General features: G+C 42.9%; 1 protein-coding gene across 1 annotated transcript in view; it reads left to right on the forward strand.

Annotated features, from left to right (window-relative positions):
• LOC139752848 (cGMP-dependent protein kinase, isozyme 1-like) overlaps nucleotides 1-22323 on the forward strand; it is a 378255-nt gene that overhangs the window by 261091 nt on the left and 94841 nt on the right. The window contains exon 2 of the mRNA XM_071668811.1: nucleotides 1998-2182. Within this exon, the coding sequence (XP_071524912.1) occupies nucleotides 1998-2182 (185 nt within the window). The remainder of the gene's footprint in view (nucleotides 1-1997; nucleotides 2183-22323) is intronic.

A 22323-nucleotide genomic window follows, 5' to 3' on the forward strand; every position in this document is an offset into this window, starting at 1 on the left:
CAACACCTTTAATATCTTCAAAATTAGACTTGATCATCGCTTGTCAAACTCCGGTATTGAATAAATCATTTAATCAGTTATCATAACTTGGTAGTATACCATGCTAGCTACTCACCCACTGATCCCTGAGTGGCCAGGTTGCGGTAACATACCAACATGGATCAACCCATGTTACCTGGTTTGAGAGAGTAAATGGTAATGATTGTGTCATTTCTCAACACCAGGAATAATATAGACATGGTAGGTCAAGAGGCTGGATCTCAAGTTTATCTTAAGTATTGTCGTTATGACAAAAAGTGATGAGTTGCATGTCGGTGGTGATGGGTTGCATGTCGGTGGTGATGGGTTGTATGTCGGTGGTGATGGGTTGCATGTCGGTGGTGATGGGTTGCATGTCGGTGGTGATGGGTTGCATGTCGGTGGTGATGGGTTGCATGTCGTTAGTGATGGAATGCATGACTTATTCATGTTCATTCTACCTTATAACTTTCCTCTAAACATTTCATTCAGGCATATTAATCCTGCAAGGCATTTTTTCTACCTGTTTTCCGTCCGGCGTGTTGCCGGGAGGAGTGGAGGGTGGGGAGGGAGCCTTTGCTTTGCTGTCCTTTTTTGTTCTTTCTTTCTTTTCAAGGCCAGATCACTTCGCTTGGACCTTGGGTGTGGTTTGTGTGTGTGTGTGTGTGTGTGTGTGTGTGTGTGTGTGTGTGTGTGTGTGTGTGTGTGTGTGTGTAACTCTCTCCCTCGGGACACCTCGACCCGGAAGGACATGAACGCTACAGGGATCTGGTTAAAAGAACAGATGTTGTGTGTAGTGTTCCCATCTGCTCTTGTCAGGCCTGTCTGGGCGTTGAGAGAGAGAGAGAGAGAGAGAGAGAGAGAGAGAGAGAGAGAGAGAGAGAGAGAGAGAGAGAGAGAGAGAGAGAGACGGTGGTGAAATATGCCGCAGCATATCCCCCTTCCCCGGAGCTGCACCCAACATGGCAGTCGGTGGTTTAGGCCCTCCTTGCGTGTCTGCAGTGAGGAGCTTATCCTGGGGATCAAACCTGGGCCTCACTGCCTGCTGTTGGGGGAGGGCTGGACACACCCCCTTCCCTCCTGCAGGAGAATCCTTCACTTCTCGACCGAGTTTTTTTTTATTTCCCCGAGACAAAATTGGTTCTCGTCTGGGCCGGGGGAAGATGCTGGCAAAAGTGTGTGTGTTTTGTTATCTTGGAAATTATATATGTATGTTATCTTGGACGTTATTACGGAAATTTTTTTTTATTATATCAGTAATTGTCTCATTATCAGAGAGTTTAAAATTTCTCTTCCGCGTGTCATTCAGACTCATCACACGTTACATTTTTCTTCCCATTACCTTTGCACCGCCTCTCTGCCTCATTGCCTTTGTCTCCTTATGTCCGACCTTCCTCCTCCCTCACTTTACTGCACTTCTTATCCCTCATTCCTCATATGGACCTCGTGGCCGGCCGGATAGAGAACTATCCCAAGAATCTCACAGGTCCCCTGGATCGATACCCGCCCCTCTGGCTAGGGTTGTCCGCATCCTTGAAGTAGACGAGGTGATTTTTGTACCCGTCGCGCCTCAACTGCACCTACAAGAGAAAGACCAACTTCGAATTGATTTCATATGTCCAGGTCAGGTGGATCTGTCCACCTCAGGCTGCTGATGACCTGAATTGGCCTATGCCTGCTGAAAGAGCACATCAACCCTTAGTGTATCTTTCAGGTCTTTCATATGTATTTTTAAGACGACCCCTTAACATATCTTTTAAAGCCCGTAATATTTATCTTTAAGACCCCTAAAAAGTCTTTTAAAACTCTTCCTATTTATTTTGTAAGACCGCTAATGTATCTTTTATTGTCACTGATACGTACATATCTCCACTCCTTTTTTCCTTGTCCCTTCACCTCCACCATGTCTTCAGTATAACCCATCATTCCTCACAGTGTGTCCCCTCCAAGCTGACTCCTCCTCCTCCTCTACCTTGCAGAGCGTGTTGCAGCAGCAGGAGGTTCGCTTCGCGGGCGATGGGGACCTATTGTCCACGCTGCATGAGCAGCACTCCATGGCCGGCCAGTGCTCCATGCTCAAGAAGCAGGGCGTCTCGGGCGAGTCCTGCTTCCAGAACAAGACGGCCGAGAAGATCCACATCCAGAGGTTCGACAAAGACTTCAGGTACGTGGTTCGATACCCATCCCTCCCCCTCGAGGGGGTTTCCAATGGTGGTGGGTGATGAGTGACGGGGCATGACAAGACTTCATGTGGTGGTGTTACATGGCTTCAGGTGATGGCTACAGCTTTTCAACGGTGTTATATTTCATGTATGCGCTGGATGACTTCAGCAGGTGTGTGTGTGTGTGTGTCATAGAGAGAGAGAGAGAGAGAGAGAGAGAGAGAGAGAGAGAGAGAGAGAGAGAGAGAGAGGGTTGGGGGGGGGAGGAGGAAGCCCCATGGTGTATGGTGATTTCAGACAGGTGATGGATGGCGCCTGGGTGACGGCGAGGTGACCAACTCCAGTTAGATCACTTCATATGTGCTGGATGACTTTGTGTGTTCGTGTGTGGGGGGAAGGAGGTAATATAACGTCATGTGGTGCTAAGTGACTTCATATATATAGATGCTTGTTGATCTAGTGTGACTTCGCCTGGTGTTTAACTACTTCACTGCCGCTGACTTCATGTGGCGTCAGAGGACGACTTTAGGAGATATGAGATGATGTTAGATGACGTCAGATAGGTGTTTGATAGCTTCAGGTGGTAATGTAGGTGCCAGGTGACTCCTAGAGTGGTGATGAATTACATAAGGTAGGTGGTAAATGACATGTTATGCTACATAGCTTCAGTTGTAGGAGTGAGGACTTCATGTTGCTTCAGATAACTTCAGGAGGAAGCTTAGTAACTTAGAGCGGATAACGGCAGGAACTAGGTGGATTCTGTATCAATTCTGGTGGCAGGTTGAGACTCGAGTTGATGTGAGGTAACCTCAGGTAGTGGCCAGGTGACCTCCGCGTACCTCCTGACGACTTCCTATTCGGTGATAGATGACGTCAAGTGGAGGAAAGAGTGTTTACTCCCCGATGCGTCAGATACAATATCTCGTGTCTGATGGTAAACAGAATGTTTTGCGGGTGTGCGTTTCGTGAATACATTCTTGAGGTCGATTCATGTTTGGATATAGATGTTTTGACACGAGGGTGTTTGTTTGTCTTGCTTTAGCATCGGGGGAATAAATTGAGGCCAAGATCACCAAGGAGTGATAGACTTATAGAAGACGAAAAGCATCCGTGAGTCTATAGCCGAAGTTTATTTGGAATTTGTGGAAAGTCTTCTTGTAAGGGTCGACTTCCAGCTGAGCAGCAGCTTTCCGGTGGTGTCTGTGTCCAGCACACGTCCCTCAGTTTTCAGGGGCGATCTTGCCACACGCCGACCCTCAGTCTGGTGTCAACTTGAAGACAGAGAACGTGCCCACAGCAGAGGGTTAAGTTTAGGTCATAACAAGTTCTCGCAGTAGTGTCAGCTGACGACACAGTCCCAAACACGTTAATAATCGAAAACAAAGAATGAGGCTTCAATTATATATATATATATATATATATATATATATATATATATATATATATATATATATATATATATATATGTATATATATATATATATTATCCCTGGGAATAGGGGAGAAAGAATACTTCCCACGTATTCCCTGCGTGTCGTAGAAGGCAACTAAAAGGGGAGGGAGCGGATGGCTGGAAATCCTCCCTTCTCGTTTTTTTTTTTTAGTTTTCCGGGAGGGGGAACAGAGAGGTGGGCCGGGTGATGCTGTTCCCTCTAGGGCCCAGTCCTCTGTTCTTAACGCTACCTCACAACCGTGGGAAATGGCGAATAGTATGAAAAAAAAAAAAAAAAAATATATATATATATATATATATATATATATATATATATATATATATATATATATATATATAAACCATATATATATATATATATACAAACTGACTCAATACGTCTTCGTATGTCTGATATATCTTAGGATTGTCCTGGGGATTACTTAAAAGTTGGTCTGATCATCATATTCACAAATTTATCGCAGTGTTCAAAGTTTTATTACCTGCAGATGAGGGTGGGGAATCTAAGTATGAAATGATGAAATAGAAAAGTGTTCATTTCCTATTCTTATATAACTCCCAAATTAGATTTACATATTGTTGTTCTTGTGATAAGTGTGATGGTATATCTTTATTCCCGTTGTAGATTACCGTCAGAGATGAATGGGATCTCGTAATTTCCTCATAGTCTTTTTTGCACAATGTATGAGGTTCTGCTGCTGGATGAGGGCCGAGGTCCATGTCAGCAGTAGTGAGAGCTTGTATGATCTTACACTGACCCTGACGACCTTCTTGCCTCAATGACCTGAAGGAGGTGGCCAGGTTGTGTCGACGTTTGGTCACTGTACAAGGACGTTGACGGCCTTGGTTTTGACCTGGGTCGTCTATAGGCCTATTGTTCCAGTAACCAGCCAACCAAACAGGTGAGGGACGAGGGGCCGGCCCTGTCTGTAGTGAGAGGGTGTGTGTTTGTGTGCTGGGTAGGTTGGGTAGGTAAGGTGTGTGGTGGTGTTGGCATATGCCAAACACACGAAGAAAGTGTGACGGACGTGACGCGGGTAGTAACACAGCTCCAGTCATGGCTGTCTGAGGTTAAAAGAAAGAAATATTAGTTATGAAAAAAAAAACGGAATTGATCAGAGCTGTGTGTGTGTGTGTGTGTAGACCTGACTCTTAATGAACTAAAAGTTGTGGGAAGGAGGAGAGACGGAAGAAGGAACATCAGTCCACAGCTTAGCTTTTCGAGGAAGAATGAGGTATCATAACGGTCATTCCTCGTGCGGCCGGTCCCCACACAGAAACTGTGGGAAGCAGCAGCCAGACGAGCGCCACAGGTGAGACCAACACACGCCGCAAGACGGTGCACGAGAGCCGTGACCGAAGTGATGTTGGTAGATCAAGAGACGGCAGCAGCAGCAGGGTGGACAACAAGGGGTGGCGGGGAGAGAGGTGATGCCTGGGGAGGTAATGAGACGGAAGGCTGTTGATTCCACTCTGGCTAACAGGGAGGTGGAGAGGAGCCACCCTTGATATATGGACAGCACTAGTAAGACCACTGTAGGTGTGAGATAGCTGTGCACAAGGAGATTAACGGTACCTGATCAACACCACGAACCACAGGGAAGCAGACGTTGTGTTGTTGATTTGGAGTTTGGAACAAGTGTGTGTTATTCCAAGGTTGAATTGTGGTGATTCACGATTAAGCAGAGAGGGTTTGGTAAACATTTAGAGATATATGTAGGTAGGAATTGCGTTTTCAACACTACTGAATTTAACCAAGTTACTGCCTTCCCATTTTGGACATGCTGCACTGGTCCGAAGTGAGAGAGGATGTATGTTTAGTACGAGAAAGAGAACGGGTATTACAGTGGCAGGGAGACGGGAAAGTGAATCGTGAAGCTCTGTGAAGCTCTGAAAATGAATCATCATTGTTGAGTGAATACGTTTGACCATTGAAGAGAGAGGATCATTAATGGAGAGAAGGTTAAAGTAGGTAGCAGGACAGACCCCTGAGGGACACCGCCCACTGACAGGGTGAGAAGAGGGTGTCGCTCCTTCTGCAGCAGATCGACTCGAGAGGAAACTGTGCTTTAGCCAACAGAGAGAAGCAGAAAAGCCTTAGATTGGAAGTCTAGACAGCAAACAGAAGCTTACACCACACCCTGTCACGTACTTCGGAGGTGTCCAGGGGCGACGAGAAAAGACTCGCGAAAGTCTCCTGCGAGAAGAGGACCAGAGGTTGAGTCATACAGGAGAGTAGGTCACCCGTAGACCTAACGACGTGAAGAACCTTCCTGGCGATCAGAAAGTAAGGAACAGGATCCCAAATGTTGGAGGAAGGGTGACAGATGGTTACAATATATGTCGTTCACGTTCGCAGTGAACCTGGCAGTCTATATAGGCCGGAATAAGTAACTAGAAGGGCGGGAGCCCTATACATAGGTTGAAGTATATGTAGTTCTAGAACTATATTGAGCACCTGAAGAAGGTGTTCTTGATACTCGATCAGTACTTACAACTTTGACGTTAGCGGTTTCGTCAATGACCCCTTGGCTATAAAGCCAAAATAACCAGACAGCCAAGGATGATGGTAGGGCTTGGCTGTGCTACCCTGGCGTCATCAGAATTCAACCGTGCGCCTCAGACACACACACACACACACACACTAACAGGTTCGTTATGTTTATTTTCGGTCAGGGCTTAAGCCTAGCGTTATACGAGTGAAGCGTTTTCCAAGGAGATGAACACACAGTCAGTCTCTCTCTCTCTCTCTCTCTCTCTCTCTCTCTCTCTCTCTCTCTCTCTCTCTCTCTCTCTCTCTCTCTCTCTCTCTCTCTCTCTCTCATATGTAACATAACCCTCAGCAAAGGCGAACTCAAACAGGTTGAGACGGGGAGGTGGCGAGGAAGAAAGTAACTGGACACATTGTAAGGGATGTACGTACGGGAGGGTTACCAGGGCATTTGCTAGAGAGAGAGAGAGAGAGAGAGAGAGAGAGAGAGAGAGAGAGAGAGAGAGAGAGCGGAAACGTTAACTCGTTAAACACACCCCAGCCGGTTTGATTGGAAACAAATTCAAAACGTTTGTCTCCGTAGAGAAAGCTCGTCGTCCCTGTCTCGACCAGACTAATCACCGGTGGAGGAGGAAGACGGGCTGAAAACCCAGCTAAGTGGAAACTCGAACTAATTTGATGGTTTATTTGTGGGTTGCGGGGAGGCACTGTATGTTCATGTTGACATCAGATGTTATTGTGATGTGAGGCTGTCAACGGAGATATATTGAAAAAGAGAATTTGTTACTTTATTTTTTCGTACCTCTCTCTCTCTCTCTCTCTCTCTCTCTCTCTCTCTCTCTCTCTCTCTCTCTCTCTCTCTCTCTCTCTCTCTCTCTCTCTCTCTCTCTCTCTCTCTCTCACCTTATTTTTTTTGTGCTATATCCCCCTATTAGCGCCATATCTTGAGGCCATGGTGCCACATTCCTGAGTTGAAGTATATGTTTACGTAGGATGAGAAGATAATGGTGTTTGTCTGTGTGTTTGATGATAATGGACGAACATTTCTGTAACTAAAAATACTTAAACTGGTAAATATGTTTCACAAGCGACGGAATTTTGAGAGAGACAAACTCATTTTCGACATTTTTCATTGCGGCTTTGTGCATGGAAAATCATATTAAAGTTATTGTAAGCAGTTTAGAGAATGGGTCATCTGTGTGTAGCAGTTACAGTGGAAGAGCTGTCAGTAACCCCGTTTTTTCTTTCCAACTATTTTTAATTCTTTCTATTCCCGTTTTCTCTTTGCCAGTCCTCTTTTGTTTCCGCACACCAGCGACTAGTGTCCATATTTTAGAGATCAATATTTAAAGAGATTCAGAGGACACAGTCATATAGTAGTTAAGGAGTATAACTGCAGGAAAAAATATCATGAAAGTGGAATATGATGTAATGTCTCAGATGTTCGAACTGAACTTACTTTTCATACAGTGGTAATTTTGCCACCGTGGTCACACCAGTGAGATATGCGCTATTCTGCCGGTAGTGTTTACTTTCCTAGCGACGTTTGACTGTTATACTACATTGCCCACTTTCCCTATTTTTTTTTTTTTTTACAAGACTCAAAATTATAAATTATCATTCGAGCGAAAATATGAAGTTTAAAGACAGTGCACTGGAAGTTGTCGGGAAAACCTTACCTTGACGTCACCATCTTGAAGTGCGAGGAAAGTGTTGTGTGAAAACAGTGAAGGCACAATCACCGTACCCTAACTTAACCTAACCTAACCTAACCTAACCTAACCTAACCTAACACCTAACCTAACCTAATCTAACCTAACCTAACCTAACCTAACACCTAACCTAACCTAACCTAACCTAACCTAACCTAACCTAACCTAACTTAACCCAACCCAACCCAACCAAACCTAACGAGTCTTAACCAGAGGTCTCCGCTCCCGTTAACTTAACCTAACCTAACCTAACCTAACCTAACCAAACTTAACCAGAGATCTCCGCTTCCCTGCCCGCTCGCTGCTTGTAGCCTATCTGAACCCGATGTTGATCATGGAACTCTATAAGTCATTAACAAGAACAGTGATTATAATAAATAAAGTGGCTCATGGGAAGTTAAACAGTGTCGGCATACCATTCGACCTACTCGGAGTCCATAAATATATCGGCAAAATAATCACGTTTGTAAGTATTTCAAAGGAAGCTAATTTATGCGCCCTTATATTGGCTCCGCATCCGATAATTGCCAGCGCTCGCTGCCAGCAATTACCTGTCATAGTTTTATTACATGAAGTGACCACAAGCAGTTGATGAACATGTAATTTTTTTTTTCTTTTCATAAAGTCTGTTGTCATCTGATAGAGTCGCTCCGTTCGTGTGTGAGTCGCACGGGTGGAGGACACTACTGGCCGGCCGCTCACAACGACATGGCCACAAGCCTCCTATTCAGACATACAACTCCATCGCGAATTATATTAGACCAGGCAAGGAAGGAATTCGTGTTTGCCACCCGATTAATCGACATTTTTATCATGGAATTCACTAGAGTTTTATTAATTAGTCTTATGGAAGATACAGGACTTAATCATGGATTCACTAGAGTTTTATTAATTAGTCTTATGGAAGATACAGGACTTAATCATGGATTCACTAGAGTTTTATTAATTAGTCTTATGGAAGATACAGGACATTATCATGGAATTCACGACAGTTTTACTAATTAGTGTTATGGAAGATACAGGACATTATCATGGAATTCACTAGAGTTTTTATTAATTAGTCTTATGGAAGATACAGGACATTATCATGGAATTCACTAGAGTTTTATTAATTAGTCTTATGGAAAATACAGGAAGATACATGGAATTCACGACAGTTTTATTAAGTAGTCTTATGGAAGATACAGGACTTTATCAAAAATTTATGTCTGTTGGCTAAGGGTACAGTAATATGTATTTAGATTTATTTTGTGGAAGATGATCACAAGGGTAATTTTTTTTCCCACCTCGCTGTAGTACTGGATATATCGACTTTTCCGATGAAAAGAAAGTTGTCGCAGTTATTTTCAAACAAATATTCAATGTCTGGCGGACGGGGTGGGGAATATTCTTAAAATTTACTGGAAATTTTAAACATTCCGTCCAGGGCGATGAGAAACAATCAGTGTATCGTCTTTCCCTGTGATGTAATGTTGTCACTGCGTCATTTTACGTAAACTGTTGTCATTATTTTCTAGATGATCAGTAATTTATGAGTATTTTTATTATAATGCTTTGTTTCTAGACAATATGAAGGAGTAAGACTAGAGATTTGCTCAGAAGACATCTTTTGAGCGTGTCTTGCCTAAGACGAAGCTTCTAGTATTTAGAATCATTTGTAGGAGGATGGCTAGGTTAGTGTCCAGACTTCTAGTCACATTAACGTGAGAAAATGTCGCTAGCAGTTGAACATTTATATATACTAAGTATTACTATTTTTCACTATCCAGGATCACACCTCAGACTATTTCTGCAAGGGTAATTCATAAGTAAGTGCGCAATTTATTTGATAAATAAGAGCGAGGACACACGTCTTCTGGTAGATAGATTTTGACGAAAGTGGAACCCAATTGATTCCTCGCGCTCTGTAGAGCTGATGTAGAGTATAGGATTTGACCATTAGCATTACTTACGCCTACAAGTTTTAAGTTCCTGTAAAGTGACCTGGCTTTGAAACAAGAAAATTATATAAGGAATCGATTGTTACCCCCTTTCGTGAAAACCTTTCAAATAGAACAGGAAGACGCCGTCATATGTGTATGTCCACAAGCTATGCTCGTAGACATTTGCAAATGAGCAACCTGTGGACAGTCGAAAACAAACATCCACCTGTCGCTTTATTCAGATTATTTAGATTTATTCAGGTTGTAATTCGGTTTACAAATCGAATACAACTGTAGAGAAAACAAAGATGATTTGCCTGTGGGTTCTAGCAGTGGCAGATTTTTCTCATTATTCACATTACTTCCATGGATGACACTGCATCGTAACGTTCGGAATGGGTCTGGCCAGATGATTGTAAAAGTAAAGGGAAGAAATGACTGCAGGGGAGGATCTGTCCCACACAGGATCAGATTTTTCTCTGAAAGACGTGTGTACCAGTGAGCAAAAGCCTGACATTTTCCTCTCTACCTCAATAACACCACCACTAACGAGGTACTTAATATCGAAGGATAAGATACATTAAAGGAAATAGTGGACATAAATCTTTTTCTGAGGCAACAGGGAACCTGTGATAGTAGAACGATCTCAAACGTTGAAAATTGCTTCTTTTTCCTGGAGCAAGTTTTCACTGGGTTGCACCAAAATAAACATACGTAGTTAGGCAAGGGACATTAGGGGCCGCAGACGGAACCTGTCGGTTGGGCTGATAGGTTTCCAAAGGCATATACGTGGACCCTATACTTCAAAACCCCATTTTTTTTTTCTTTTTACTGATTCAGGGATAATCTACTTACCCTAAAGAAAAAAAAATTGTATCTATTTTTTTTTTCATTGTCTAGTGTTGAAGTTTTGAAACAAGAGTTGGTAATCCTTCAAGACTTGGCGACTATCTGTAAAGAAACTTTGATATGAAGGAAAAGTATTCATCTTTGGCACATCAGACTTGATAGTTTGTGGAGTCTCGATGACTTTAACAACCTTTCTTCTGAAGATTAAAGTTTGTTTCACAACCAATGAAGCGACGTATGGAAAAAGAGTACGTGAATAGTTACCCCATAATGGTTGAATAATTGGTGAAGAATGACATACAGGCTATGTATGCACGTGAGATTGCTTATGGTCACAACAAAAAATATATATCTTGAACACATCAAGAAGGATGTTTCAAGATTATTCAAGTGGTGGTTATCATTTGAACCTGACTGCCTGAATGACCCCTGGAGGTCGATTAGGCCCCTCAGCCCACGTAGCCAACCAGCCAGCAACCCCTCACCATCTACGCTTGATCGCGTACATAAAGCTTTGTGTGTGTGTGTGTGTGTCTCCCTCCCGCCCGCGCACCTTGTGTTGTTACCTCACACACTGCACTCATGAGACGACTACGCATCCCATAGCACACGTCTTTTGTCTCACGCACCGCCGCCCCCGCGACGCAGCCAGTGATGATCCAATAAACTTCTTTTCTACATTAAGGACGCGAAAGTCGACGTACGTTAAGGATCCGCACAGATGGTCGGTACGGACACGAACCCCAGGGGAGGACGTGACGACCACAGAGAACTCACTCCCGGTAAATGAATTGAATGAAATCGCGTATGAAAGCCAGTCCCGCGTGGATCCCAGGTAAGGGCGTTTAAATGCTTTATTTTTTTTCACTGGTGATGTTATGTTATCTTCTACTACAAGGAAAGGGATTTTGAAATTATGGAACGTTCACCTTTGTCATCTGTCAAGGAAGATAACATATCTTTGAGCGGATAGAAGAAAGTCAAGTTATTTGATTAACCATTGGGTATTTACTGTAACTGTCTCTCTCATGTTTTTGAGCGGATAGAAGAAAGTCATTTAATTAACCATTGGGCATTTACTCTCTCTCTCTCTCTCTCTCTCTCTCTCTCTCTCTCTCTCTCTCTCTCTCTCTCTCTCTCTCTCTCTCTCTCACACACACACACACACACACACACACACACACACACACATATATATATATATATATATATATATATATATATATATATATATATATATATATATATATATTGTGCATATTTGTATTTCCCACAATGCTGAACGGTTAGATGTTGTGCGAAATAAGGTCCGTACAACAAAATGAAGCTTAGACCACAAGTAACGTTAGAACACGCGTGATCTACCAGTTCAACAACACACGCTTTAGCGAAATTTTATAGATTCAGTTTTTGACGTGAACAACAGTTGTACGTATCTTTTGCTGTCGAAATATAGTGCTTACTTATGAAAGATATTTTTAAGTGAAGTCATCCCCTTTTCACGGTAATTTTCTCACCAAGAGTACACATAAAAGAGCACACAGGCTCTTCAAGCTGTTTGTATCTGCCATCTGCAGCTTTCTGTTGAGTCGTAAATGTTTTTGGGTCAGTTGTGATGACCTAAAGCCTCTCAGAAGTTTAGGTTGGACAAAAGTGAAATCTACAAACCAGCGTGATGTATGTAGTTGTATGTACCGTAGTTATGTCTAAATATATGAGTGGGTGGTTTCCCACGTTAGCGAGGTAGCGTTAAGAACAGAAGACTGAGCCTCTGAGGGAACATCCTCACTTGGCCCCCTTCTCTGCTCCTTCTTTTGGAAAAAGTAAAACCCGTTCGCCTTTTTTTTACATAGAGGCAGGAACAGACACCCCCCTGTCTGTAGACAAGCCCCACAGACCATACCACTATATAGCCTGACCACTTTATATGTCCTGGTTCCAATAATTTAATGCTATGATACCTTCTTCGTACGCTCGCCTTTCGGTGCAAGATCCACCCTCGTCAAACCACAGTTCGTCCAAGCTTTTCCCTTATATCACATCCGCCTTCCACCATTCATTTCTTCTTGGTGTTCACAGTCCAAGATTCGCATCCAAACACCACCACGGAGACTTAACATACCTCCAGACAGACGTAAACCTCCTCCCACCACACACTCTTTAGGACTCTTAGGATTATCACAATAGTCAGTCACTTGTATATTATTCCTAGTCAGCACTGAATTATCGTAACTTGCCGTCACTAGATTATCACCATTTTGACGATTATTACCAGTATCTTTTGTGGATTTTCACCATTTGCAGCTAAATTATCGTAGTTAGCGCGATGCGCTATCTTCTTCATTTACGAATAGAATTATCAGCACTCGCCATTGAATTATTCCCTCAGCCTATACCGAATTATCCCCACTACTGCCTTTAAGAATTAACACCACTGTAGCTTATGGATTATCAGTGACCTTTAGATAATTCCACACTACATATTTCCACTTATCCCTGAATTATCAGCAGTCATAAATAATATATCACCCGAGAATTATCCCCATGTTTACCACTGAATCATCACCACTTCTAGCATGGAATTATCACGGTCACTGAGTAATTATCACTGTTTTAGTGGGTTATTAGATTATCGCCATTTATTCCATATAAAATATAACCACTTCCGCTAATTAGATATCACGACAGTCACTCATTATCACAAACATTAGGCACGTATGAATTATCTACAATAGATTATCCCCATTCTCACCATTGGTTATCACCATTGAATTATCACCACTTCCACCAGTTAAGGATCACCATCGTCATCGACGGATTATCACCACTCTCAGTAGTGGGTTAATGTTATAACCCAGTGGCTTAATTGCAGTGGTGTACAGATCAGGGTAGCATAGAAAACGGACTCTATATAGAAAATGCTACAGCAGGTTAGTCTTAGGCATTCTCGTAACACAATAACTGGCACGATTGCCTAAGTTGTAATTGTAAAAGTTTGGGGGAAAAAAACGAAAAAAAAGAGGTAAGCAACGCAGCTACTCAGGAATAAAGAAAAAGTAATCAAAAGTTGGTTCTTGATCCTGAGAAATGGTTTTCTGAAGAGGGAGAGATGAGTACAGTAGTGTAAGAGAGGCTGTGTGTGTGTTGTGTATATGGTTATGAAAATATATATACATTTTATCCCTGATTATCTGATTTACATAAAAGTATCCTATTTTATTCAAAGTGTATACAAGTTTTGTAGTTTGTGTAAAGTATAAGATTGGCTTTTGAAGGTTTGTATGTTCTATGAAGGTACGTGTTCATATGTACTTTGTTCGTGTGTGTGTATATATGTATATATATATATATATATATATATATATATATATATATATATATATATATTGCCCTAAATTTTGTAAGTGTATAAATCTTGCTCGTTTTCATAAAACCATAAACAAAGTTTGCAGAAGATCGGAAAGTCCGACGTCTGTTATGGGAGTGTCGCCCATGTCGTCAGTAAGGTATGGACCAAGATGGTGAGTTTGAAACTCACCTGGACACCCGAAGAGCGCGCTTGACCAGAATTAATTTGCGTTTTTTTTATTTAGTGATTATTACAGGTTACCTTTACGCCAGGTCTCGCTCCTGTTCCTCCAAACACTAGTGGAGAAGTAGCCAGAAATATGTTAAAGTTGCGTTCAAGCAGAAGAAAAACAAATATCTTGAAAGCCATATTTGTTTATTTAGGGTTTGGGGGTGGGGGGGTTGGGTTGGGTTTTGGGGTAGAGGGGACGTAATGTGTAACCCCAGTGTAGCTGTATTGGAGGTCAGGTAGGTCAAGAAATGATACAGGAGCTGGTCTTGTCTTACCACAGATATATATATATATATATATATATATATATATATATATATATAAAGAAAAAAAAAACCGATGTCCCGAGGTCAAATTTTGGGGGGTCAATATTAGTAATGTGAAGTGAGGGTAGATATGTCCGTGGACGTTACATGATGGAGGGAATATAATCATTCGGGAAAATGTACTTTGACCTTTGACCTCATGAAATACGATTTGTGACTAAGGTCATCGAACGAGGAGATGGGTCAGTGGTTTAGTGAGGCACGTTACAGCATCCATACATGCCCATCATATTGGTCAGGTCAAAAGTCGAACTCAAGGGCCATACCGTCGTGCTCAGGGGTCACTCCACCGTGGTCAAGGGTCGTGACCTCGTCCTGCTCAGAGGGTTAATGATGAATTGGTCGTAACAACATAAGATTTGTAGACGACCAAATGTCGGGGGTCACACTGACGACCTGATATATCGTTGTTCAAGACTCTTGTCTTAGGTCGAACAACCGATACCTCACTGTGTGTGTGTGTGTGTGTGTGTGTGTGTGTATAATATCTCGAGGGAACATCGTAAAACAAGGTCAACATGAGGTCAAGTATGGCATTCCTAATAAAGATAACGTAGGAAGTCACGGACAACTGGTGTAAGAGAAAAGCATTTTCCTGTTGCTGTCAGTTTAGGCCAAGTGGCCCATATGGAATACCATGATGATACAGGTCTGTGTGTAGCGTTGTAGGTGGTATGTGATAGTTAGGGAGGTAGTGGAGGAAGCACACACACACACACACACACACACACACCCTGCCCTATGCCTGGTACCCATTTCCCGGACCATTCCATACGGGAGGATGAAGAGCTGGGTGTGAACTGTGGACCAGCCGCCGAGACCAGGATTCGAACTTGTGCGGGTTTGATGGCAGGCGATCCTTGCGTGCTCACGTGACGGTCTGTAACGTTACGGTAACCACTGGACCACGGAGTGACCGTGAGGTGACTGTGTGTAATGCTTCTGCGCAGAGGAGCCGGATATGTGAGGGATCCTCCATGGCTGAGAGGTCGTCATGGATGGTGTGCATAGTAACTGTCTGGGGTGTACATAGTAACTGTCGGGTGTACACAATGACTGTCTGGGGTGTACACAGTGACTGTATGTGTCGTACAGATCTGCAGTCATCATAGCCAGGTGGTTCTCCTTCAGAGCGCAGCCAGCTGTACAGTAATTGTCTATATCATGAAGGACAGGAATGAATGTATGCTTCACACTCGAGTGTAAGACTTTCCCTCTTGTGGAGAGAGAGAGAGAGAGAGAGAGAGAGAGAGAGAGAGAGAGAGAGAGAGAGAGAGAGAGAGAGAGAGAGATGGGTCAGGAACCATTATTATTATTATTATTATTATTATTATTATTATTATTTTCATCATTTATTATTATAATCATTATTGTTATTGTTATTATTATTATTACTATTATTATTATTAGTAGTATTATTATAATGATAACAATGATAATTATTACTATATCATTATTTATTATCATTATTATCATTAATTTGTTATTATTATTATTATTATTATTATTATTAGTTTATTATTATTATTATTAGTTTATTATTATTATTATCATTATTATTATTATCATTATTATAATTCCTCATTGGTGAGCCAGAGCCACATGATCGAGCAAGGTGCCTGGAGCACCACGCTGGGTGAGGGTAGTGCAGTGTATGAGGTGTGGAGGTTGCAGCAGCAGTGTAGGAATGTGTGGCATGAGCCGCTGGGGTCCGTCCGGATATGACGAGAGCCACTCCACTCCCGCTGACATGTTCCTTGGCGGAGGGACGCTAATCTCTCTCTCTCTCTCTCTCTCTCTCTCTCTCTCTCTCTCTCTCTCTCTCTCTCTCTCTCTCTCTCTCTGCCCTGACCCGCTCATGTGCCGGCTCGAGCAATGTGTATCGTGAGCAGGGATCCGGTGGTCGTGTGTGTGTGTGTGTGTGTGTGTGTGTGTGTGTGTGTGTGATGAGGGGGGGAGGGGGGAAGTTCAACCGGTACGCGAGGGATTCCATTTTCTACGGAGTATCGATCGTGTCAGATATTTGGAAAAGAAAATGGATTACGAATCATCTTCAAGATGGGTCATTCACAACCATAATATTTTGTATATTGATATTTCAGTTTCAGAACTCACTCACTCACTCACTCACTCACTCACACACTCACACCTCACTCACACACACACACACACACACACACACACACACACACACACACACACACGTTCCAGCAGACCACAGCAATAAGATCTTCGTCTTTCATTATGAACATCATAAATCATCAGTAGACTGAGCTCCCCTTCCTCAGTGTTACTGTCTCTGTATTTATTACTTTTATCTACTCCGTACGATTGTAGCTTACAGCCTGCTTTCTTGGTAATAAAATGTTATTATTATTATTATTATTATTATTATTATTATTATTATATATATATATATATATATATATATATATATATATATATATATATATATATATATATATATATATATATATGTGTGTGTGTGTGTGTGTTATTTCATACTTGATCGCCGTCTTCCGTGTTAGCGAGGTAGCGCAGGAACAGACAAAGAAAGGCATCATTTGTTCACAACCAGTCTCTCGCTGTCATGTGTAATGCACCGATACCACAGCTCCCATTCCACATCCAGGCCCCACAGAACTTTCCATGATTTACCCCAGACGCTTCACATGCCCTGGTTCAGTCCACTGACAGCACGTCGACTACTGTATACCAAATTTTTCCAGTCCATGCCATTCGCCCTCCTGCATTTTCAGGCCCCGATTACTCAAAATCTATTTCACTCCATCCTTCCATCTCCAATTTGATCTCTCCCTTCTCCTTGTCCCCTCTGTTTCTGACACATATATCCTCCTTGTCAACCTACCCTCTCTCATTCTCTCCGTATGTCCAAACCATTTCAGCACACCCTCTTCAGCTCTCTCAACCACACTTTATATTACCACACATATATTTTACCCTTTAATTGCTTACTCGATCGAGCCACCTCACATTGCCAACACACTCCCCCTCCTCCGTACTTCCTCACTAATATCCCAAGCCTCACATCCATACAACATTGTTTGGATTACTGTACCTTCAGACATAACCCTCTTCGCCCTCCTAGATACAGACCTCTCTTTCCACGCATTGGTTAGTGCTCCCAGGACCTTCACCCCCTCACCCACCCTATGACCCATTTTCGCCTCCATGCTCCCATTCGCTGCCATGTCCACTCCCAGGTATCTTTAAACCACTTCACTTCCTTCAGATTTTCTCCATTCAAACTCACACCCACACTAATCTCTCCCTCTACCTTGCTCAACGTAACAACTTTGCTTTTACTTACATTCACTCTCGACTCCCTTCCTTTCACGCACCGTTCCAAACTCCCTCACCAACTTCTGTAGTGTCTCATTCGAATCGTCACCAGTACTGTGTCATCTGTGAACACCGACTGTCTCACTACCCAGGCCCCCCCTGCACTCGCTCATCCACTGTACTTTGTATTGTACATCTTTGTTCGTCGTCGTCGTCGTCCTCCAGCAGTACCTGGTGCAGCAGCAGCAGCAGCACGCCGCCTCACCTCAGGCTGCACAGATCACTCCACACACACACACACACACACACACACACACACACACACACACACACACACACACACACACACGAGGGTCGTCAACAAGGGACGGGTCGTGCAACAGGTGGATCCGGCACGCGGGCCCCGCCCGTCCCACGCGACCACACCCACGCCTTCTTCTCCTGTCTTCTGGCGTCATGCGTCCTCGCGTCGTGCCTTCTGGTGTCATACGTCCTCGTGTCGTGTCTTCTGGTGTCATGCGGCCTCGTGTCGTGTCTCCTGGTGTCATGCGTCCTCTTGTTGTCCCTTCCGGTGTCTTGTCCATGTCTTATGTTCCCATGGATCCTGTCATGTTTCCTGGTGTCATGTGCTCCTGTCATACACCATGGAAACGCCTGTCCAAGTTTCATGTGTGTTTTGGTGTCATGCATCAATGTGTTATGCCTCGTGTGGCCTGGGATGCTGGTAATGTACTATACAGTGGTATGTGTAAGTCATCAGTGTCGTCATCATCATCATCATCATCATATTCACGATCCTCATCATCACGTCATTATACTCATCATTAGCAACATCATGATTAATTACAATCGACATTTTTCCTACGGATGTCGAATACAGAAGTGGATCTGTTGATCTCGCTCATTTTCCAACTTCCCCAAGTCGACCACTCGTCAAGACATGATGGTTTAGGGTTGCCACTGAAGGAATGTTCTCCTGGAGAGCCAGCTTAGGTTGCGTTGGTGGATACATAGATTGGTTATAATTAGTCTGTATGAAGGAGTGAGAGACATGTCTCAAAAGTCAGGTTCCACGTCCAGCCCCAGGCCCACTTCCAGGTGTCCGGAGGCGAAGACGTGTGTGTTTCTTACCAGCTAACTGGAAGGATTGGTTTGAGGAGGAGGTGGAGGCTTATGGAGGAGTTTGATGGAGGGTTGATAGAGGTGTGGTGAACGAGACGAGGATTATACAAGAGAAGAAAACTTGAGAGCAGTCGTTGCCCACAGGTGTAGACTGGTGCCTGAACACTGCCCCCGGCGCCTGTAGATTTGACTTGGGTGCCAGAAGGGACAGGTTAGTCTGCCTTCATACTGTCCCAGGTGAATCTACAGGTGGCTACAGCGGAACACAAGATTGTCCGGCGGAGTACTGTAGTAACATCAGGAGGCAGGTCGTGTGCCCAGGTGTTCCCTGAAGAGATGAAGGTGTAGTATAGAAACTCGTGTCACGTACTTAAGCACCCACACTGACATGTTGCATTTATTGAAAAGGAATTTTTGGATCTACAGTTATGGAAGAAACGCCACCTTCCTGCTAGTCTTTTTCAGCGTCCTGACTTCTCAGAATATTCTATCCAGACGGGATTTTAAATCCCGATTATCTATTGTAATGTGACGGTGGTCGTCGCCACACAGCGGCAAGAATTATCCAAGATTTTTCGTCGGTAATTGACTGACTTGCTTTGTGGCTCTCCAGCTCTGCACATCAACCATCCCCCCACAAGGCCTTAGTCGTCATCTCTGGATAAGCTATTATCATCGGCTGCCCAAGAGGACTTCCATACCAGTCGTGCCACAGAGTGAAAGTCATTTTCCTCGAGGATTGTGTCTGCTATAGGTCCCTGGACGTTGTGATCATCCTGGAAGATCATCTGTCCATAGATTCCTTCACCCCTTGAGACCATCTCCTCCCCGATGAGGGACGCTGGAATAATAATCACATCTTTCCAGAGTCATACGGAACCACTTGTGCGGGCCTGGTCTCTCAGCACAGGATCCTCCGTCATTAGTCGTTCCAGGAATAGCCTTCTCCCTCAGACGACCCTCGGCAAGTGATTGCCTCTGGAACTATTCCCTGGAAAGGTTTCCTCTGCATGTAATCTTCCTTTTAATCATTGCCTCAAAATGACTCTCACTTAACATGGCTCTCCCCGAAAGCCACTTTGAAGTGGCTTTATATATATATATATATATATATATATATATATATATATATATATATATATATATATATATATATATATATATATATATATATACCTCTTTCCTTTGCCGAAGTAATGGTTCTCAAATTAGGGCTCTCAGGGTGGGGGGGGGAAAAGCCGCCACCAACATACAGTGCTGAGGGGATGTGACCCGAGGAAAATGAGATGCGGGTCGCGTCAGCCAACTGGATAAGCTCACCTGAGGCGTATGAGGCCGGCTGGGTCTGGCGGACGTGGCCGTGGTACACCTCCCGTGACACTATGGGGGAATGATGTTGCCTTCTGCTTATTCGTTCTTCATACCTGTCCGCCGTTTCCCACCTGAGCGAGGTAACGCCAGGAGCAGACGATTGGGCCTTCGAGGAGAAATGCTCGCTTTCCTGCAGTGCCAGACACTATATATATATATATATATATATATATATATATATATATATATATATATATATATAGTATTATATTATTATTACTGGCACAGGGTAGGTGTGTGTAGGCATTATTACTGCACAGGCCGGGTGTGTGTGTAAGTGTAATGTAGTGACGTCATTTAAGGTTGATGTTCGTGTTGTGTGAAACGTGATGAAGTGCTGGAAATCCCTTCTTCCCAAAAGTAATTCACTAAGAATATAGTATTACTTTCCAGTTTAGTTTTATCATTTAAAGGCGAATGACTTATATACTTAAATGGCTCCGCCGAGTTTGCTGGTACAGGAGGTCTGTAACTTACATTTCAGCCATTTCCAATTAAGGTTGAAAATACTTAACGTTGAGGAAGTCGGTTGAAATCTTCCCCTCTCGTTCTCATGGTGTTTCGTTCTGAACGAAGCAGTGGTTCGTTCACAGACAGTTTTTTTACCATTTTTTTTCTTCATCCGAGTTCGCATTAATTCCCTGATAAATGGTCAAACTGATAAGTTATGATAGTTTTTAAAGTCTTAAAGAAAATTAAGATGAATGTTGAATGTGGAAGAATCGGTAGGTTTTTTTTTCCTTGATGGATCATAATGTTCCACCAGATATTTTTCGAATCAACATGACAGAAAACGGAGGCTGAACATCAGTTTGTATTAACTACGTTAAGTGCGATTATGTCGCGCTTGACTGACTGGTTCCTCTCTCCCTGGCGTCTGCAGACTGAGCCATTATCTTATTTATTGATATATATATATATATATATATATATATATATATATATATATATATATATATATATATATATATATATATATATATATACTATTCGCCATTTTCCGCGTTAGCAAGGTAGCGTTAAAGAACAGAGGACTGGGCCTTTGAGGGAATATCCTCACCTGGCCTCCTTCTCTGTTCCTTCTTTTGAAAAATTAAAAAAAAAAAAATGAGAGAGTAATACAGTTTTATGAAAAGTGATGTAGTATGGTTTTTAAGGAAAATCCAATTGTATTCGTTCTTGTAGAATATCTACAGTATTACTGTAATGACTTTCACCAACAAAAGGTAAATACATAAAGAGATTTTGAATATATAAAAACAAAAAATTGAAGATAGTAATATTATCAGTCCATAGCAGCTAGATTGAAGACACGTAGAAAACGTAACATTGGTTAAGGGACTTACTGTAGTATGTGGGAGGAGAGGCACAGGTTGATAGCAGTCTTGCCTTGATCGTCTCACCTGCCACAGTTGACGCTGAGATGTGACCTTCCTCATAATGCAGTACTATGCCCACTTCTTCCCCGTGAGTAATTACGGTGCGACAGGTGATGAGCGGTGTTCAGGAGGGGGACATATTGTTAAAGAGGACGACCGCTCATGTGAGGTGGGGAGAGAGAGAGAGAGAGAGAGAGAGAGAGAGAGAGAGAGAGAGAGAGGATAGACAAATTATGAGTAATTAAGATGAAAGAGAGAGGGAGAGGATAGACAAATTATGAGTAATTAAGATAGACAGAGAGAGAGAGAGAGAGAGAGAGAGAGAGAGAGAGAGAGAGAGAGAGAGAGACAAAATAGTAATCAAGATGAGAGAGAGAGAGAGAGAGAGAGAGAGAGAGAGAGAGAGAGAGAGAGAGGATAGACAAATTATGAGTGATTAAGATGAGAGAGAGAGAGAGAGAGAGAGAGAGAGAGAGAGAGAGAGAGAGAGAGAGAGAGAGAGAGAGACAAATTTTGAGTAATTAAGATGTGTGAGAGAGAGAGAGAGAGAGAGAGAGAGAGAGAGAGAGAGAGAGAGAGAGAGAGAGAGATTGTGAGTAATTAAGGTGCGTGAATGAACAAGAAGAAAGAAGAAT

Source organism: Panulirus ornatus, chromosome 13, assembly GCF_036320965.1.
Source record: "Panulirus ornatus isolate Po-2019 chromosome 13, ASM3632096v1, whole genome shotgun sequence".
In the NCBI taxonomy this organism is placed as follows: Eukaryota; Metazoa; Arthropoda; class Malacostraca; order Decapoda; family Palinuridae; genus Panulirus; species Panulirus ornatus.